We start from the raw sequence: 15,989 nt of genomic DNA, 5'->3' as shown, positions 1-15,989 counted from the left end.
TTACACCCGAAACCGCCGGTTTGGTCAACAAACCGTCTGACCACCTGCACTCAAACATCCCATCGAAGCTGCAACGTGTCAGCCTTGTGTTCCGCGCCAAAACCGAAAACCGCCGGTTTGGCGGTTAACCGCCGGTTTTCACGGTTAACCGGCGGTTTTGGTAAAAAACCGCCTGCAAAACCGCCTGAAAAAGCCGACCATCCTACCGATAGCTGGCCGCCTCGAAAACGTCGCCGGAACCGTGAAACCGCCGGTTAACCGGCGGTTCGGAACCGTCCGGAACCGGCGGTTCGGTGACGGTTTCGGTTCATTAAATTTGGAACCGGAACCGGCCCGCGGTTCAAATTATCACGGTTCCGGTTCAAGATTTTTGTCACGATTGGGGGCGGGAACGTCGGAGGCGGCAGCGGCACGGGCGACGGGGACGAGGACGAGGAGTGAGAGCCGAGGGTTGTATTTCTCGACTTTTTATGATTATGTAATTTTTAACTTAATTATGTTTTTTTAAAGTATTATGTAATTTTTTTTTAATTATGTATTTTTTTTAAGTATTATGTAATTTTTTTAAAATGCAGTATTCGAATTTTCCCGTATTCCGTGTCGATATTTTAATTCCGTAAATTGAGTAATTGTGAATTTATTTTATTGCGGGAAGTCCTAGTGGAAGTCCTACATTGTGCAGTGGGATGGGAAGTCCTAGTGACGTGGCAGGAGGGTTTTGTGGGAAGTCCTAGTGGGAAGGACGCCACCGGAGATGCAAGTCCTAGTGGGAAGGACGCCTCCGGTGACGTCCTACCCACTAGGACTTCCCACAAAAACTTTCTGTCACGTCATCACTAGGACTTCCCATTCCACTGCCACATCACTAGGACTTCCCATGCACTAGGACTTCTCGCAATAAAATTAAATTCACAATTATTCAATTTACGGAATTAAATGAAGTTCAACAAGCCCTATTTATAGAGTTTTAAAAAAAAATTAATTTTTTGTCGGACGTCTGACCTCGACGTCCGACCCCACGCCACAGTGGCGGACGTCCGCCCGCTCATTGGTCGAATATCCGAGCCCATCCAACGGGCGCACGGGACATCCGTGTCCTACCATTTTCCTCACTACGGCGGATGTTCGGTCGGACTTCTGCGATGTCCGCCATTGGAGATGCTCAAAGATAAAATATATGTATCCAAGACTCTTAAGTCATGTTCAATAACAAAATCTATCAATATATAAAGAGGCAGTTTTTCAATGCCACCGTGGCACCGTTTTGACGGGAAACTAGCATTAAACCTTACAATCGAACAGTAGCTATCTCTCTTGAGCAATGCGAGAGACATTCTAGAGGAATAATAGCTATTAGTCTATCCCTGCAACAAGAGCAATGCAACAAAAGTATTCTAGAGAATTGTAAATGGCAGATTCATCAGTCTAGATGTGTCCTTTAGAGTATCAAGTAGTCCATCTTAAAATTCTTCTATAAATACTAGAGAGTGAATATGTGAAAGATATATGTGAACTGGACGGCGACACGATAGCGAATGGTGGCATGAAATCAGTGACAGATTCAGGGCACCGACTTGGGCAGTCGACTGATGGGGAAACAAGGAAGGCGATGGAGGGTAGTTGTTGTGCGGAAGACATTCTCCCCGACTGATTTTCCCTTACCTTGCCGGAGAAGAAGAAGATGTTGATCAATTTTCTCTCTACAAAATGAGAGAGGCAAGTAGGCGAGGAGGGAGTGAAACATTTGTTCTATTCATTTTGGTTTATGAACTTTCTCAAATGTAAGTATTCTTTTGGAGAATTCCATTCAGCCCTACATATCTAAGGTGTCGAAAATGGATTGCAATGGTGATGAGGTTGCGCTGAGATTTCAAGATAATATGTCGAGAACGAGGCTGTAATGGTTTAGCCCTTTTTTAGTCTACTAAGGTGTTTCCTCAATTTTAATTTCTATAGATGCAGGGGAAGGGATTGACGGTGACGAAGGAGTTGTGCGTTGGAGAAGGAGTCGGTGTGGTGTATTGGGGGTGTGTTATTTTATTTAAAACAATTTCTTTTTTTGCTTTAAACGTGTTTTCGGTTAATAATATGTATTATCTGTCCATTTTATTTAATTAAATATGGAATTATTTATGTATACTCTCAAATATTTTTCTTATATTTTGACTATGATATATACTCTCAAATATTTATTACTATATTTTTGTTCTGAATTTATTACTATAAATTCTACTCCCTCCATTCCATAGTAATGAGGCAAAACTTTTCGGCACGAAGATTAAGAAAAATTGTGTTAGGTGAGTTAAGTAAAGGGAGAATAAAGTGGAAAATGAAAAAAAGTAGAGAGATGAAGAGAGAAAAATGTAAGAGAGAGTAAAGTAGATGTGAAAAATGTGTTGACTTTTACTAAAAAGGGAAATGACTCTATTACTATAGAACATACAAAAATGGCAAAATGACTCTATTACTATAGGACGGAGGGAGTATTTTTTTTGGTAGGTGGTATTGTTGGAAGTTCCAGTTTGCCCTATTATTATTGATGACACTGATATAGCCTTTTCTATTTTCCTTTTACCATAAAAGCATAGCTTCTCATAATTTTATAAATGCTAATTTATTCACTCAATTCAATTGGATTTAGTTCTCGTATTGCAAATGGATGAAATTGAACCAGATAACATATTTCCACTCAATAAAATGCGCGAAGCCTTGCTAGGAAATAATGGTATAGGACCTGATAATTGATTGTTACTAAGATCCATAGACAAGATGGAGGCGGATGAGAGATTTGGAATCATACCACTTATTTGATTATCCGAGAGATATAAGTAGTTTATTGAAGATGTACTCCACAACCACTTTGGGACTTCTTCTTGTATATTTGCACAGCGAAGATCAAGATATGCCAAATTCCTCTGAGTTCGGAACCAGTTTGGAAAATATGGGCCCACATTGCATCCGGCTAAAGATAGAGAACTCAATTGAAAAGGAGGATTCCAATCAGGAGCAATATCCATGATCAATGAATTGAAGGATAAGTCTAGTCTCTTTAACTTATTAAGCTTGGTGAAGTGATATTCTGACACTAAACCTTCCAAAGAATTGGATTGAAGAAATAGATCTTGAAGATTGGATAGTTGACCAATGCTTACATGAATGGATCCAATAAAGTTATTTCCCATAAGGTATAGGTTTGTCAATGAAGGAAATGCTCTAAGGTCAAACATCAATCCATTGAGTTGATTCTCAGCCAAGTTTAGTATTTCGAGTGATTCCAATACAAAACCTGAACTTATAGAAAGAGAAAGAGACTCGGAATCCAAAGAGTTATACCCGAGATTAAGTGAGCGTAGGTTGGTAAGGTTCCACAACTGAGGAGGGATGTTCCTAATACCGTTCCCACTAAGGTCGAGTGAGCGTAGGTTGGTAAGGTTTCCTAACTGAGGAGGAATGGTAGTAGAAAAGTTGGAAAAACTAAGATGCAAGTGTTGTAATTGTTTCATGGAATAAATGAATTCTGGGATAGGAATGCCTCCAAAGTCATTCCGACTGAGGTCAAGATGATTTAAATGATGCAACTCAAGCAACGAAGAACGAACCTCGCCTTGCAATGTACATAGATTGCATTGGAGGTCAAGGGTGATTACATGGCCAGTGGTGTTGCTGCACTCGACACCGTGCCATTCGCAGCATTCGTTGCTTTGCCACGACGAGAGAATACCATCCTCATCGATGAGGCCGTTTTTGAAGCTTAGAAGATCTTCTCTCTCCCACTCTATGCATATCGCGTTTGCATCTCCTGAAACAAACACACAGATAAGAACAACAAGAAGAACAAATTTGATTGCTAGTCTTTTATCTAAAATCATCCTTTCTTAATTGATGGTATGTATATTTGAGGAATGCTGAAGAAATCATCCAACACATTTATGTTACTTCATATATATTGATTTTCACTTTAATTAAGTAGTGAAAAAACGCGTGGAATTGTCGCACTTTGAAAACTTGACTGCATATATAATAATACTGCAAAGTTCTTCTTTTTAATTAAAAAGTAGCACCAAAGACTAGAGTAAAGTTTTATGAATTAAAAGTAATTTTTAAAAGTAAAAACTAAAACAAATTCACCATATGATTTCAGAATCTAACGACTTTTATTATGACAGGACAATCTTTATTTAATTTTAATTTAAAGGGTATCTAAGTAAATGTCCATCTTAATATGTAATTTTATCTATTCTTAATTTAAGAAATTTCGATTTATTTTGTTGTGGTTGATGAAATTAGCATATTATGTTATCGATTAAATCACGCTTCCAAATCTCAGCCACATTTTAATTTATATAGTTGACGATTAAAATCTTATGATAATAACGAGCCATATGTATGATGATATCGTAGATTTTAACTGTTTATTTAAGGATCTAATAAATTCAAATTGGTCTAATTTATTTATAGTTCTATAAAATCAGTATTACTTTAGTGGGACTCATTAAGTCAAAGAGGGAAATATAATTATTCAACATAAACCAACCAAGTTATAGGAGTACTATAAAATATTATTTCATGGTTTCCTCGAAATTACTGCATTGCTAATCAAAGGGACAAATCTCAATAATTACAAAATCCAAGAAAAAATATGTGGCCAAGTCATATATAATTACAAATAGTCATGATGCGTTTGATTGATTCAGGATAAGTTGGCCTAAGAACTAATTAAGCTCAAAATTAAAGAAAAATGGCTAGCTAGAAAGCGAAGTTAGAATATATATACAACAACCACTATTAAATTAGTCCCCAACTTAATTGAAACGACATTGTTTTCAATCAATAAAAATTTAATAACTAAAAAAATTCGAAAACTAAAATGATCAAAAGATATGAAAATTTGAAAGTGGCACGTTGATGATAGTCTAAATAGAATTATGGTACGTGACATGTTTTTTTTTTTTTGGAAAGTCCATTTCTAATATTGAGGCCCAATACTAGGTCCATTTGTAAGCCCAGATAAATATTTTGAGCTTTCGTTTCTATTATCATTAAACGCCTCTTTTTAGAATATTACTATAGGCCTATTAGATGACTATTTAATTTTTTTTTATCAATTAGTATATTAATTTTGCTATTCATACATAAATCATTTAGGAAAGCATTTATTTTGCTATTTTGCCACTCGCCCTCATTCCGAACATGCTCGGATAATAATAAAGCAGAATCACCTTATCTTCCATGTTCAGGTAGAGACATTTAAGACAATCACCAACCTACTACGATTATGATAAAAATTCTAGTTGAAAAGTCCTCCATGTGGAATTTCAATGAGGTAAAGTGATTGGCATAAAGTAGAATTACATAATACTCCCTCCGTCCGCAAAATATTGTCCATGTTTGACTCGGCGTGGATTTTAAAAAATGTAAAGAAAAATGAGTGAAAAAAAGTTAATGAAATATAGGCCTCACATTTATATATTAGTTTTATAATAAAATGTGATGAGTTGATGCAAAGTAGGGTCCATTTACCAAAAATGGAAAAAAAAGAAGCAAAATGGGCAACATTTCAGGACGGACCGAAATGACAAAACTGGACAACATTTCACGGAGGGGGGGGGGGAGTATTTGAAAGTTAGAAAGGAAAATATAATACTCCCTCCATACACGAAAAATATAGCACATTTGTCATTTTTAGTTGTCCACGAAAAAAGAGCACATTTAAAAAAAGGAAAGTATTCAACAGTTTCTCTCTTACTTTTTTCTCTTTTCTCTTACTAATAATATGGACTCCACTTTCACTATCACTACTTCTCTTTTACTTTTTTGCTTTTTCTCTTACTTTATCAATTCCACATTAAAATTCGTGTCATTCACAATGTGTTTTATTTTTCGTGGATGAATGGAGTATAATTATTCAAATATAAGTATTTTACCGTAATAAAGACAATTTATTTCGATACGAAGATTAATTGAGTAAATAGGAGCATATGAAGATTAATTGAGTAAATAGGAGCTGTGGCATATGAATTGGCATGCATATTTTAAATGTTGACAAATTCTATATTGAACCTACGATTATATTATTTACAGATGAAATAGTGCATATGCATTGCATTTTCCAACCATGAAAACAAAGTGAAACTCGGCATAAAAATTAAAAACACATTTATGTCAAAGAAGAAACAAATACACACCAAACATAAAGTTTATAAATGAAAGCAAGAAACTGAAACAATGTGAAAGTACATTGACTCAATTCAAAAGAAGAAAGATGAAAAATATCCAAGTTACAGGAAATTGGAAAGATCCCCTACCATAAGTTTGACCTTGATTGAATGCTAAAGCGCGTAGTTTCACCGCTGAAAAAATAGGAATGTTATAAATCCATGAAATAAAATCTTGATTGCAATGTATGTAATGTGAATATAACTAATTCGAGTAAATGTTATGTTATTTGTAGCAATTAAACTAAATATGTATTTAAGTGCATAGAATTTAGGTAATATTACCTGACATAAGTATTTCAGCCTTGTTTGCATTTTGGGTACAAACACAATAATCCTGATATAGATCCAATCTCCAATAGCATCCAACAAACTGAAGAATGCGATTCTCCATGATTTCTTCAGTACAAATGAGCCAATAACTTCCCAAAATCCAAAGATAAAACCAAAACCCATTGATATGGCAACTTCTTGCATAAATGAAAAGATGCTGCCATTTTTTTCATTTAAGTTTTCCCTTGGATTAGTGGTTGGTGGCCTCAATCTATCTTCCGGGCACTTTGGCATAGGGTCACCACATAGTCCATAATTCTCTGCATAAGCCGATGAATTTTTCCAGACAAATTGTTGTTGGACAAATCAAGAACGCCAAGAGTGTTTATTTGTGCCAAACTTGTAGGTATCTTGCCAAAAAGTTTGTTGTGAGACAGATCAAGAGACTCTAGCATCTCCATTTTACCAATATCTGGAATTATATATCCATTCAAACTATTTCTAGATAGATTCAAGGATCTTAATCCCTTCATAGTGGAAAATGATTTGGGAATGTTCCCAATCAATCTATTGCTTGAAACATCAACGAGTTTGAGAAGACGGAGATTTTCCCAATATTCAGATTCCTTACCTTTCCATTGAAACAATGAATATCCATAGCACTTATTGCGTTGATAGTAACACGATCTCCAATACCAAAACATTCACCATTTAATACTGTATAGCCATCGATCTTAGCATCAATTTGACCAAAAAAATTTCCATAAATGGATGGAATCAAGGCATACTTACTAGACAAGATATTAAAATTGTCGAAGCAATCGGGTATTATCCCAGATAGATTGTTTAACGACAGATCTAGAATTTGAATACTAATAAGATCGCATATCTCCTGAGGAATACTGCCATGCAATTTATTCTCATGAAGGTTTATAATTTGCATTTGATCCAGCTGGCCAATCCAAGAAGGGATCTCTCCTGTTAACTTGTTCTCCCCAACATCAATGATTTTCAATTCTTGACAATGTCTCAAATCGTAAGGCAACTCACCCGATAAATTATTACCATGCATTTGTAGTGCACCGAGGTTATGTAATACTCCCAAGGAGAGAGGAATTTCACCCGAAAAACTGTTGCTAGCCAAACTGAGGGACAAAAGGCCCGCCATTTTCTCCCAGCAGCGGGGAACCTCTCCGGCCAGTTGATTGTTGGATAGGTCAATGTGTTTAACCTCATCGTGGAGAGTTTTGCAAATAGATGAAATTGACATGGAGAACATGTTTCCACTCAACCGATTCTCGGAAACGTTGTTAGTAAATAACGTTATAGGACCTGAAAGTTGATTGTAACTAAGATCTATATACTTGATGGAAGTGGATGAGAGCTTCGGAACTGTACCACTTATTTGATTGTAAGAGAGATACAAGGACTTTAACGAAGGAGAAACACTCCACAACCACTTCGGGGCTTCATCTGTTATATTGGCACCACTGTGATCAAGAATAGACAAATTTATCTGAGTTCGAATCCAATTTGGAAAATACGGGCCCACATTGCACCCGGCTAATTTTATAGCACTCAACTGAAAAGGAGGACTCCAATCAGGAGCAATATCCAAGATCAATAATGGATTGAAGGATAAATCTAGTGACTCTAATTTATGAAGCTTGGAGAAGTGGGATTCGGAGACTAAACCTTCCAACGAATTAGAAGAAAGATCGAGATATCGAATGTGGGAGAGTTGGCCAATACTTATAGGAATAGAGCTGGTAAAGTTATTACCGGAAAGGACCAGTTCTGTCAATGAAGGAAATGCTCTCAGGTCCGGGATTGATCCCGTGAGATTATTATAAGACAAGTCCAGTGATTCGAGTGATTCCCACACAGAACCATTCGGAAAAAGAGATATAGAAGACAGAGATTTAAACGAGAGATCAAGTGAGCGTAGGTTGGTAAGGTTCCCTAATTGAGGAGGAATGATCCCACGAAAGTTAGACGAGCTAAGCTGCAAGTGTTGTAATTGTTTCATGGAACCAATGAATTCCGGGATTGGAAATCCACCGAAATCATTGCCACCAAGGGAAAGGGTATTTAGCTGCTGCAACGCAAGTAATGACGAGCCAATCTTACCTCCAAATGCCATATTGCAGATTCGGAGGGCGGTGACATGACCGGTGTCGCTGCACTCAACACCATGCCATTCGCAGCATTCGTTGCTTTGCCACGACGAGAGAATTTCATTCTCATCAATGATATCCTTCTTGAAGCTAAGAAGAGCTTCTCGCTCGCTCTCTATGCATCTCACTTTTGCATCTCCTAAAACAAACACACATGAAAGAATAACAAGAACAATTTTGATTGCTATTATTTCTTTAGTCATGATGTATGGATATGATATGTTTTTGATGGATACTCCATTGTATCAACTCAACGGTTTATGTAGAGGTAAACATAATGTTGAGATGGTCCACCACATGTGAAACCACCATATTTTCTCAAACATTGCGGTTATGGTGGTGGCTTTTCGCCAAGATTTAAGAAAATAATATTTATTGAGTTAAATAAAGAAAATCAAGTAAGAGAAATATAAAATAAGAAAAAATAAATATACTGTATTATTTTTTACTATAAGTGGAAATCTATTACTTGTAATTAATGGAAAAACCAACAAAAGAATACCAATCACGGATCGAAGGAGTATTATATATCAAACTAACGAAAAAATAGATTAATTATACAAGATATTTCCCATAAATTTAATGACGAATTGAATTACACATGCATGACGTTGTACACTATTTTCTCATCAATGATTTGTGGAAATTACTATGTTGTATAATCATGAAATGTATACATGAATTATAGCAATTTGAAAAAGTGATCGCCAAAGACTTCAGTCAACTTTCATTAATTAAAGTCATTCTTAAATACACCATTCGTTCCATAAAATAGGTAACTTGGAACTATCCAAATTTTAGTTTAAAATTGACAAAGTAGGAAAGATGCGAAAAGAAAAAGTAATTGAAGTACTATTAGTAACGTTGAAAATAAAAACTTACAAAAAATGAAAATACTCTTTCCATTCCATTCAAGATGTCCCCTTTTCCTTTCTAGTAATTTATCACACTCAAGGTGTCCACTTTTTATATATGAAAATAAATTCATCTCTCCTTTCTTATTAAAATATTCAACTACATTTTTCTCTTGCTTTACTCCATCTAACAATTTCTCTTAAAATTTCGTACCACTCAAGAATGTAGACATATCGAGAGAATATATAACTTAGTTTGGTCCCATTATATATGTAATCCAGCATGAGAAAAAAGAATATATAGTTCTTGATTCCGGCAAAAGTATCAATTTATAATCTTTGATAATTATCACCGCTTTCTCCAAAAAAAAAAAAAAAGACTAATTCATGATATGAGAACGTAGAAATTGGGTTGAAATAATGCTCCAAAGAAAGACTAACTTAACGCAAGAATAGCGTGTATTTTCTCCGCAAACAATTTTAGTGCATATTTTGGTTCCTTGCGTATAGAAAAATGAGGTGAAAGACAAATTAAAGACTACTTAGTCAAGTTTTAAGAATTAAAAGTCATTTTTCCAATATATCTCAATTATTTGGAACGTTGCCAAACCCACTACATAATGTTATGGTTTCCTATAAATGATTTCACTACTTAAGTACTAATTGATGAGAGATATTCTTCAATAAATTCAATTGACCAAAAAGTCATTGTTGAGTTTGACTGAAATAGCACAGCGCTAATTTTTTGAAATTGAAAAATTGTGTACTCTAATTTTGGATTAATTAAGTATAACGATCTATGTTAAATGATGACATAGCACAATTCAATTCCTAGAAGTTCCTCCTCCAAATGTGTGGAGTAGTGTGGTGCGTGTGTGTGAATCATATAGTAATTCTTGATTGGATTAGTAAACTCAAATTAATTATCATAAAGTTATACTTACACCTAAGGAATTAAATTTAAGAAATAAAAGGATTTAAAAATAGAGCAAATTAAAAGTGGCTAAACTAATTTATGGTAATTGGCACATTTATATGTTGAAAGCCCCCAAATATACTTCTCAGGCCCAATATTCGGCCCATCTTTAGTTTAGCTGGATTTTACCAGCCTCGGTTTGTTTGTACCACTGAAGGCCTTTGTTTTACGAGTATCATTTTGGGAAATATTTAGAAGAAAAAAACAAGTACTATCTCCGTCCGTGAAAAAATATCTCAGTTTTATCATTTCGGAGTGTCTGCAATTTAAAGTCTGATTTACTCTTTATATAAAAGTGGAGCTCACATTCCAGTAGATCATTTCTCTACTTTTCTTCACAAAGTTAAACAATTTTTTAAAACCTGTGCCGAGTCAAAATGAGACTATAAATGACAGACAGAGGAAGTATTAATTTTATTTGTTTGACATAGATTCACAATTTGGAAGTTTTGCCTCAGAGATGAAAATTCTTTATATTTACCTATTCAAAAGTGGAACAAGCAATAAAGTTAATAGAATATCTCACTTTCTTTGAAGTTGCGCTTTGCTTTTTTTGTGAACAAGGTTATAGTTCTTTATTGTGTTTTTGTGTCTTTGATCCTATCATTTATTTGATGCTAGGTAAAAGCATAAGATTGATTTCTCTTCGACATGGAAATTTAAAAAGAGATCTTTGTGTGTTAAGTGAGGAGACAATATTAACTGAATATAGGAGTTGTGGCATATGGATTGACATGAATATTTTAAATATTTTTTGTTTATTTATTTAGAAAATATTAAAAATTCTGTGTATTAGACAATACTCCCTCCGTTCCCGATTAAGAGTCACACTTTTCCATTTCGGTCTGTCCCCAATTAAGAGTCACACTTAATTTTTACCATAAATAGTAACTAGGTCTCCCATTTCACTAGCTCAATTCACTCACATTTTATTATAAAACCAATATAAAAAAATGGGTCTCACATTCAACTAACTTTTTCAATCAACTTTTCTTTACATTTCTTAAAATCCATGCCCGGTCAAAGTGTGACTCCTAATCGGGGACGGATGGAGTATTACACAATATGAGTATACTACTCTTTACGTACATAGAATACAGTGCATATACATAGCATTTTTCCTACTATCATTGAAAAAAACTCAAAGCTGACATTTGCAAAAGTGTGGATACGGATTTAAAGGGCAAGAATCCAAGTATAAAAACACAAACATTCAATTCTAGAAGAAACAAATACACACGAAACATAGAGTTTACAAGTTAAAGCAAGAAATTGAAACAAAGTGAAAGTACATTGCTGTAATTCATGAAAAAGAGATTGATAACAATCAATCCAAATTATAGTAACTTGGAAAGATCACAAGCCATGTTAAAGTGCCTTCACCGCTGAAAAAAATGAGGATGTTATAAATCAAAAAATCAAATTTTGATGGTAATACGTTAAAATAAGGCGAAGATAAAAAGTTGTGCGTAAATTTTACTCTCTCCGTCCCCCAAATATTGTCCCACTTTAACCCGGCGCGGATTTTAAGAAACGTAATGAAAAGGGAGTTGAAAAAGTTAGTGTAATGTGAGTTCTACTTTAATACATTAATTTTATAATAAAATGTGAGTAGGAATGAGTTAGTAGAATATGACCTCCACTACCAAAAATTGTACAAAGTAAAATAAGACAAATTTTATGGGACGAACGGAAACGGAAAAATAGGATAAACTTCCAGGGACGGAGGGAGTATGTTATTTGCGAAAATTATCCTAGAACTGTATCAAAGAGTAAAAAATATATACCTGCATTTCAGCTTCGTCTCCATTTGGATACAACCACAACAATCTTGACATAAAACCAATCTCCAACAGCATCTAACAAGTTAGGGTGTGTTCGGTTTGCAATATTGTATCTCGGACTATATTAGTAGTGTGTTTGGTTCATGAGATTTAGTCCTTCAACTCAATCCTAGATGGATAATCTTGGGATTATTAGTTATAGCTAACCCCCTATGACTAAAATAATCTCACAACTTAATCCTAAATTATATCTTGGTATTATTTTATCTAGGAAACCAAACATCACCTTAGAAAATGCAACTCTCCATGATTTCTTCAGTATGAATGAGCCAATAACTCCCCAAAATCCAAAGATAAAACCAAAGCCCATTGATATGCCAACTTCTTGCATAAATGAGAAGTTGTTGCCGTCTTTCTCATTCGTGTTATCCACCGGATTAGTGGTGGATGGCCTCAAGCTATGTTCAATGCACATCGGTAGAGGATTGCCACAGAGTCCATCATTCCCGGCATAAGACGAAGCATTGAAGCTTTGAAGTTGAGTACTCGTTGAAATTTTTCCACACAAATTATTGTTCGACAAATCAAGAACACCAAGAGTGTGTATTTCAGCTAAGCTTGTAGGTATCTTGCCAGAGAAATGGTGATGAGATAGATCAAGAGAATCTAGAATCCCCATTTTCCCAATGTCCGAAATAATATGACCCGTCAAACTATTTCTTGAAAGATTCAAGGAATTTAAATTGCTCATACTGGAAAATGACTTGGGAATATTCCCCGTCAATCTATTGCTTGAAAAATCAATGAGTTTGAGAAGCCCGAGATTTCCTGTATTCTGATTCCTTACCTTTCCATTGAAATGATGAATATGCATACTCCCATGTTTCGTAGCCTCCAAACCGTGTACCAATAGTAACTACATAAGCATATGTGTCACTGATACTCTCACTTGCCAAGAGAGTGAAATTGTCGAAGCAATCAGATATTATCGAAGACAGATTATTTATTGATAAATCCAGAACTTGAATATTAGTAAGATTGCATATCTCGGGAGGAATACTGCCATGCAATTTATTTCCACGAAAGTTTAGAAATTGCATCTGATACACCTTGCCAATCCAAGATGGTATCTCTCCTGTTAGCTTGTTTCTTCCAATATCAATGATTCTCAATTCTTGGCATTGTCTCAAATTGTAAGGAAACAAACCAGAAAAGCCATTACTATGCAACAAGAGTCCAAGTAATTCTTTTAAGTTGCCGAAAGAGGAAGGAATTTCACTCAAAAAACCATTGTTAGCTAAATTGAGGTATCTCAAGCTTGGAATTTTGTCCCTACAGTTGGGAACCTCTCCTGTCAACTGATTATTTGATAGGTCAAAGTATTCGAGATAATCATGGGGAGCTTTGCAAAGAGATGAAATTGAACCCGAGAACATATTTCCATTGAACAGAATATGCGAAGCATTGACAGGAAATAATGGTGTAGGACCTCGGAATTGATTGTAGCTAAGATCTATATACCTAAGGTGGATAAGAGATTCGGAATTGTGCCACTTATTTGATTGTAGGAGAGAAATAAGTATTGTAACGAAGGAGACGTACTCCACAACCACCAAGGGACTTCATCTGTTATATTGGTGCCATTGAGATTAAGGTACGTCAAATTCCTCTGAGTTTGGAGCCATTTTGGGAAATATGGGCCCACTTTGCACCAGGCTAAATTCAAATTATCCAACTGAAAAGGAGGACTCCAATTAGAGGGAATATCCGAGATGAATGAATTGAAGGATAGATCTAGTGACTTTAAGTTATCAAGCTTGGAGAAGTGGGATTCAGAGACTAAACCTTCCAAAGAATTATGAGAAAGATATAGATATTGAAGCTTGGAGAGTTGGCCAATGTTCAGAGGAACTGAACCTTTGAAAGAATTTTGATGACAGGTCTAGATCTTGAAGCTTGGAGAGATGGCCAATAGTTACGGGTATGGAACCGGTAAAGTTATTGTTCGAAAGGGCCAATTTTGTCAATGAAGGAAATGCTCTTAGGTCCGGCATTGATCCGATGAGATGATTATTGGACAAGTCCAGTATTTTGAGTGATTCAAATACAAGACCAAGTTGAGAAAGAGATATACAACACAAAGAGTTGATTGAAAGATCAAGTAAGCGTAGGTTGGTAAGATTCCCCAATTGAGGAGGAATACTCCCAGAAAAGTTACAATCCCAAAGATATAGATGTTGTAACTGTTTCATGGTACCAACGAATTTTGGGATCGGAATGCCTCCAAAATCATTCTGACTAAGGTCAAGTAAGCGTAGGTTGGTAAGGTTCCCTAACTGAGGAGGAATGCTCCTCAGTTTTATCACGGTGTGAGATGATGGGTTATAATGTTAGAGGCAGACTGAAGCCTACCCGAAACTATACCTATATCTGCAACTGGATCTTTATTTAATCTTTGATCATTATTTAGATCAGTTAGTATTAAATAGTAGTATTGATGATTGAAGTACATAATACAAGACATTTTAATGAAATGCATCAAAACTTAATTTACATGACCCAAAACTTTGTGAAATTACAAGACACCTCATGATATTCACTCACAGTAAATCCATTCCATTATTTTTAGCATACAGCTCAGATTTGGGCACATGAGCAGCACTATATGTATGCCTCTGCCTCTGACATGCTAAAGTTTGAACGGCAATGGCATGACCAAAGTAATTGACCATATATAATATGCATCAACCTCATTATGTCTCTCATCTGAAAATAAAATTAATTCTAAAATTTTATCATTCACTAAAGCTACAACTTGGTTCTGCATATGCATGCCCTCTCTTATTGTTGCTTTATACTTTTTTGGGCATGCCAAATCATACCTTTTTTGGGCTTAGCCGAACCATTACAATCGACCAGCAGCAAATTGGCCAGAGAATCGGCATGGGCTAGCCGATTCAGAGACGCTGGCCGCCATTGTGGCGTGCCGATCGGCTAGCGATCGGCTAGCGCCTATTTCCGATTTTTTTATTTTTTATTTTTTGAAAACCTATATATTCGCGATTTTAGTTTCATTTTCATTTGCACCACTTGTTTTAACGAGTTTTCCCTCTCTCTAACTTTCTATAAAAGAGCATCATCGAGCGATGGACAACAACAACGAGTCCAGTCCGGCGACGAGCGGCTCTCATACGCCCACGGTACCCGTGGGATCTGGATGGGGCCGGATGGGCGGGCGAGATGGGAGGGCTTAACGTCCCTTGGGGCCGGTTGATGGGGATGATGGCTGGAGCGCCAGTGGGGATGAGGGGGGACAGGGGGAGTATGCCGTGGGGGATGCCGGGCGGGGGCAGGGGAGCGGCGGGCAGTCAGCGCCGGGGTGGGGAGGTATGTACCGGATGCAGCGGCAGATGATGCAGCGAGATGATGGGGATGATGTGGCGGGGAGGGATGCAGCACGGTATGCATCTCGGGATGGGAATGCTATGTGTTGGCCGAAGGACTCCGAGAAGTTCCGGGCGGGGTGCGACGCTGGGTGGCCGAAGAAGCAGAGACTGAACTATTCCGGAGACTACAGCGGCAGCAACGACGGACCCCACGACCTCCCCTCGGATGCTGAGGAGTTTCCGTCCCCTCCATCCGCTCCTCGTCGCCCTCGTCGCCCTCGTCCGGTTGGCCAAAAGCGGGCGCAACGGGCAGCGAGGGGAGGA

At 36.6% G+C, this 15,989-nt stretch overlaps 2 protein-coding genes across 2 annotated transcripts; both read right to left on the bottom strand.

Annotated features, from left to right (window-relative positions):
• Positions 1-2,627: 2,627 nt before the first annotated feature.
• Positions 2,628-12,958, bottom strand: LOC125209710 (receptor-like protein EIX2). The gene is made up of 5 exons (XM_048109294.1): positions 12,556-12,958; positions 7,120-8,804; positions 6,775-7,015; positions 6,501-6,614; positions 2,628-3,799 (listed from the first exon to the last, which is right to left on the bottom strand). The coding sequence occupies exons 1-5, from the start codon at positions 12,956-12,958 to the stop codon at positions 2,628-2,630; spliced, it is 3,615 nt and encodes a 1,204-aa protein (XP_047965251.1).
• Positions 12,959-13,079: 121 nt separating this feature from the next.
• Positions 13,080-14,333, bottom strand: LOC125209709 (receptor-like protein EIX2). The gene is made up of 2 exons (XM_048109293.1): positions 14,197-14,333; positions 13,080-13,800 (listed from the first exon to the last, which is right to left on the bottom strand). Exons 1-2 carry the CDS (start codon positions 14,331-14,333, stop codon positions 13,080-13,082), a joined length of 858 nt encoding a protein of 285 aa, XP_047965250.1.
• Between the last annotated feature and the right edge of the window lie 1,656 nt (positions 14,334-15,989).

Source organism: Salvia hispanica, chromosome 3 (assembly GCF_023119035.1).
Source record: "Salvia hispanica cultivar TCC Black 2014 chromosome 3, UniMelb_Shisp_WGS_1.0, whole genome shotgun sequence".
In the NCBI taxonomy this organism is placed as follows: domain Eukaryota; kingdom Viridiplantae; phylum Streptophyta; class Magnoliopsida; order Lamiales; family Lamiaceae; genus Salvia; species Salvia hispanica.
Note: the sequence above shows the minus strand (reverse complement) of the source record. Positions and strands in the feature narration are given on the sequence as shown.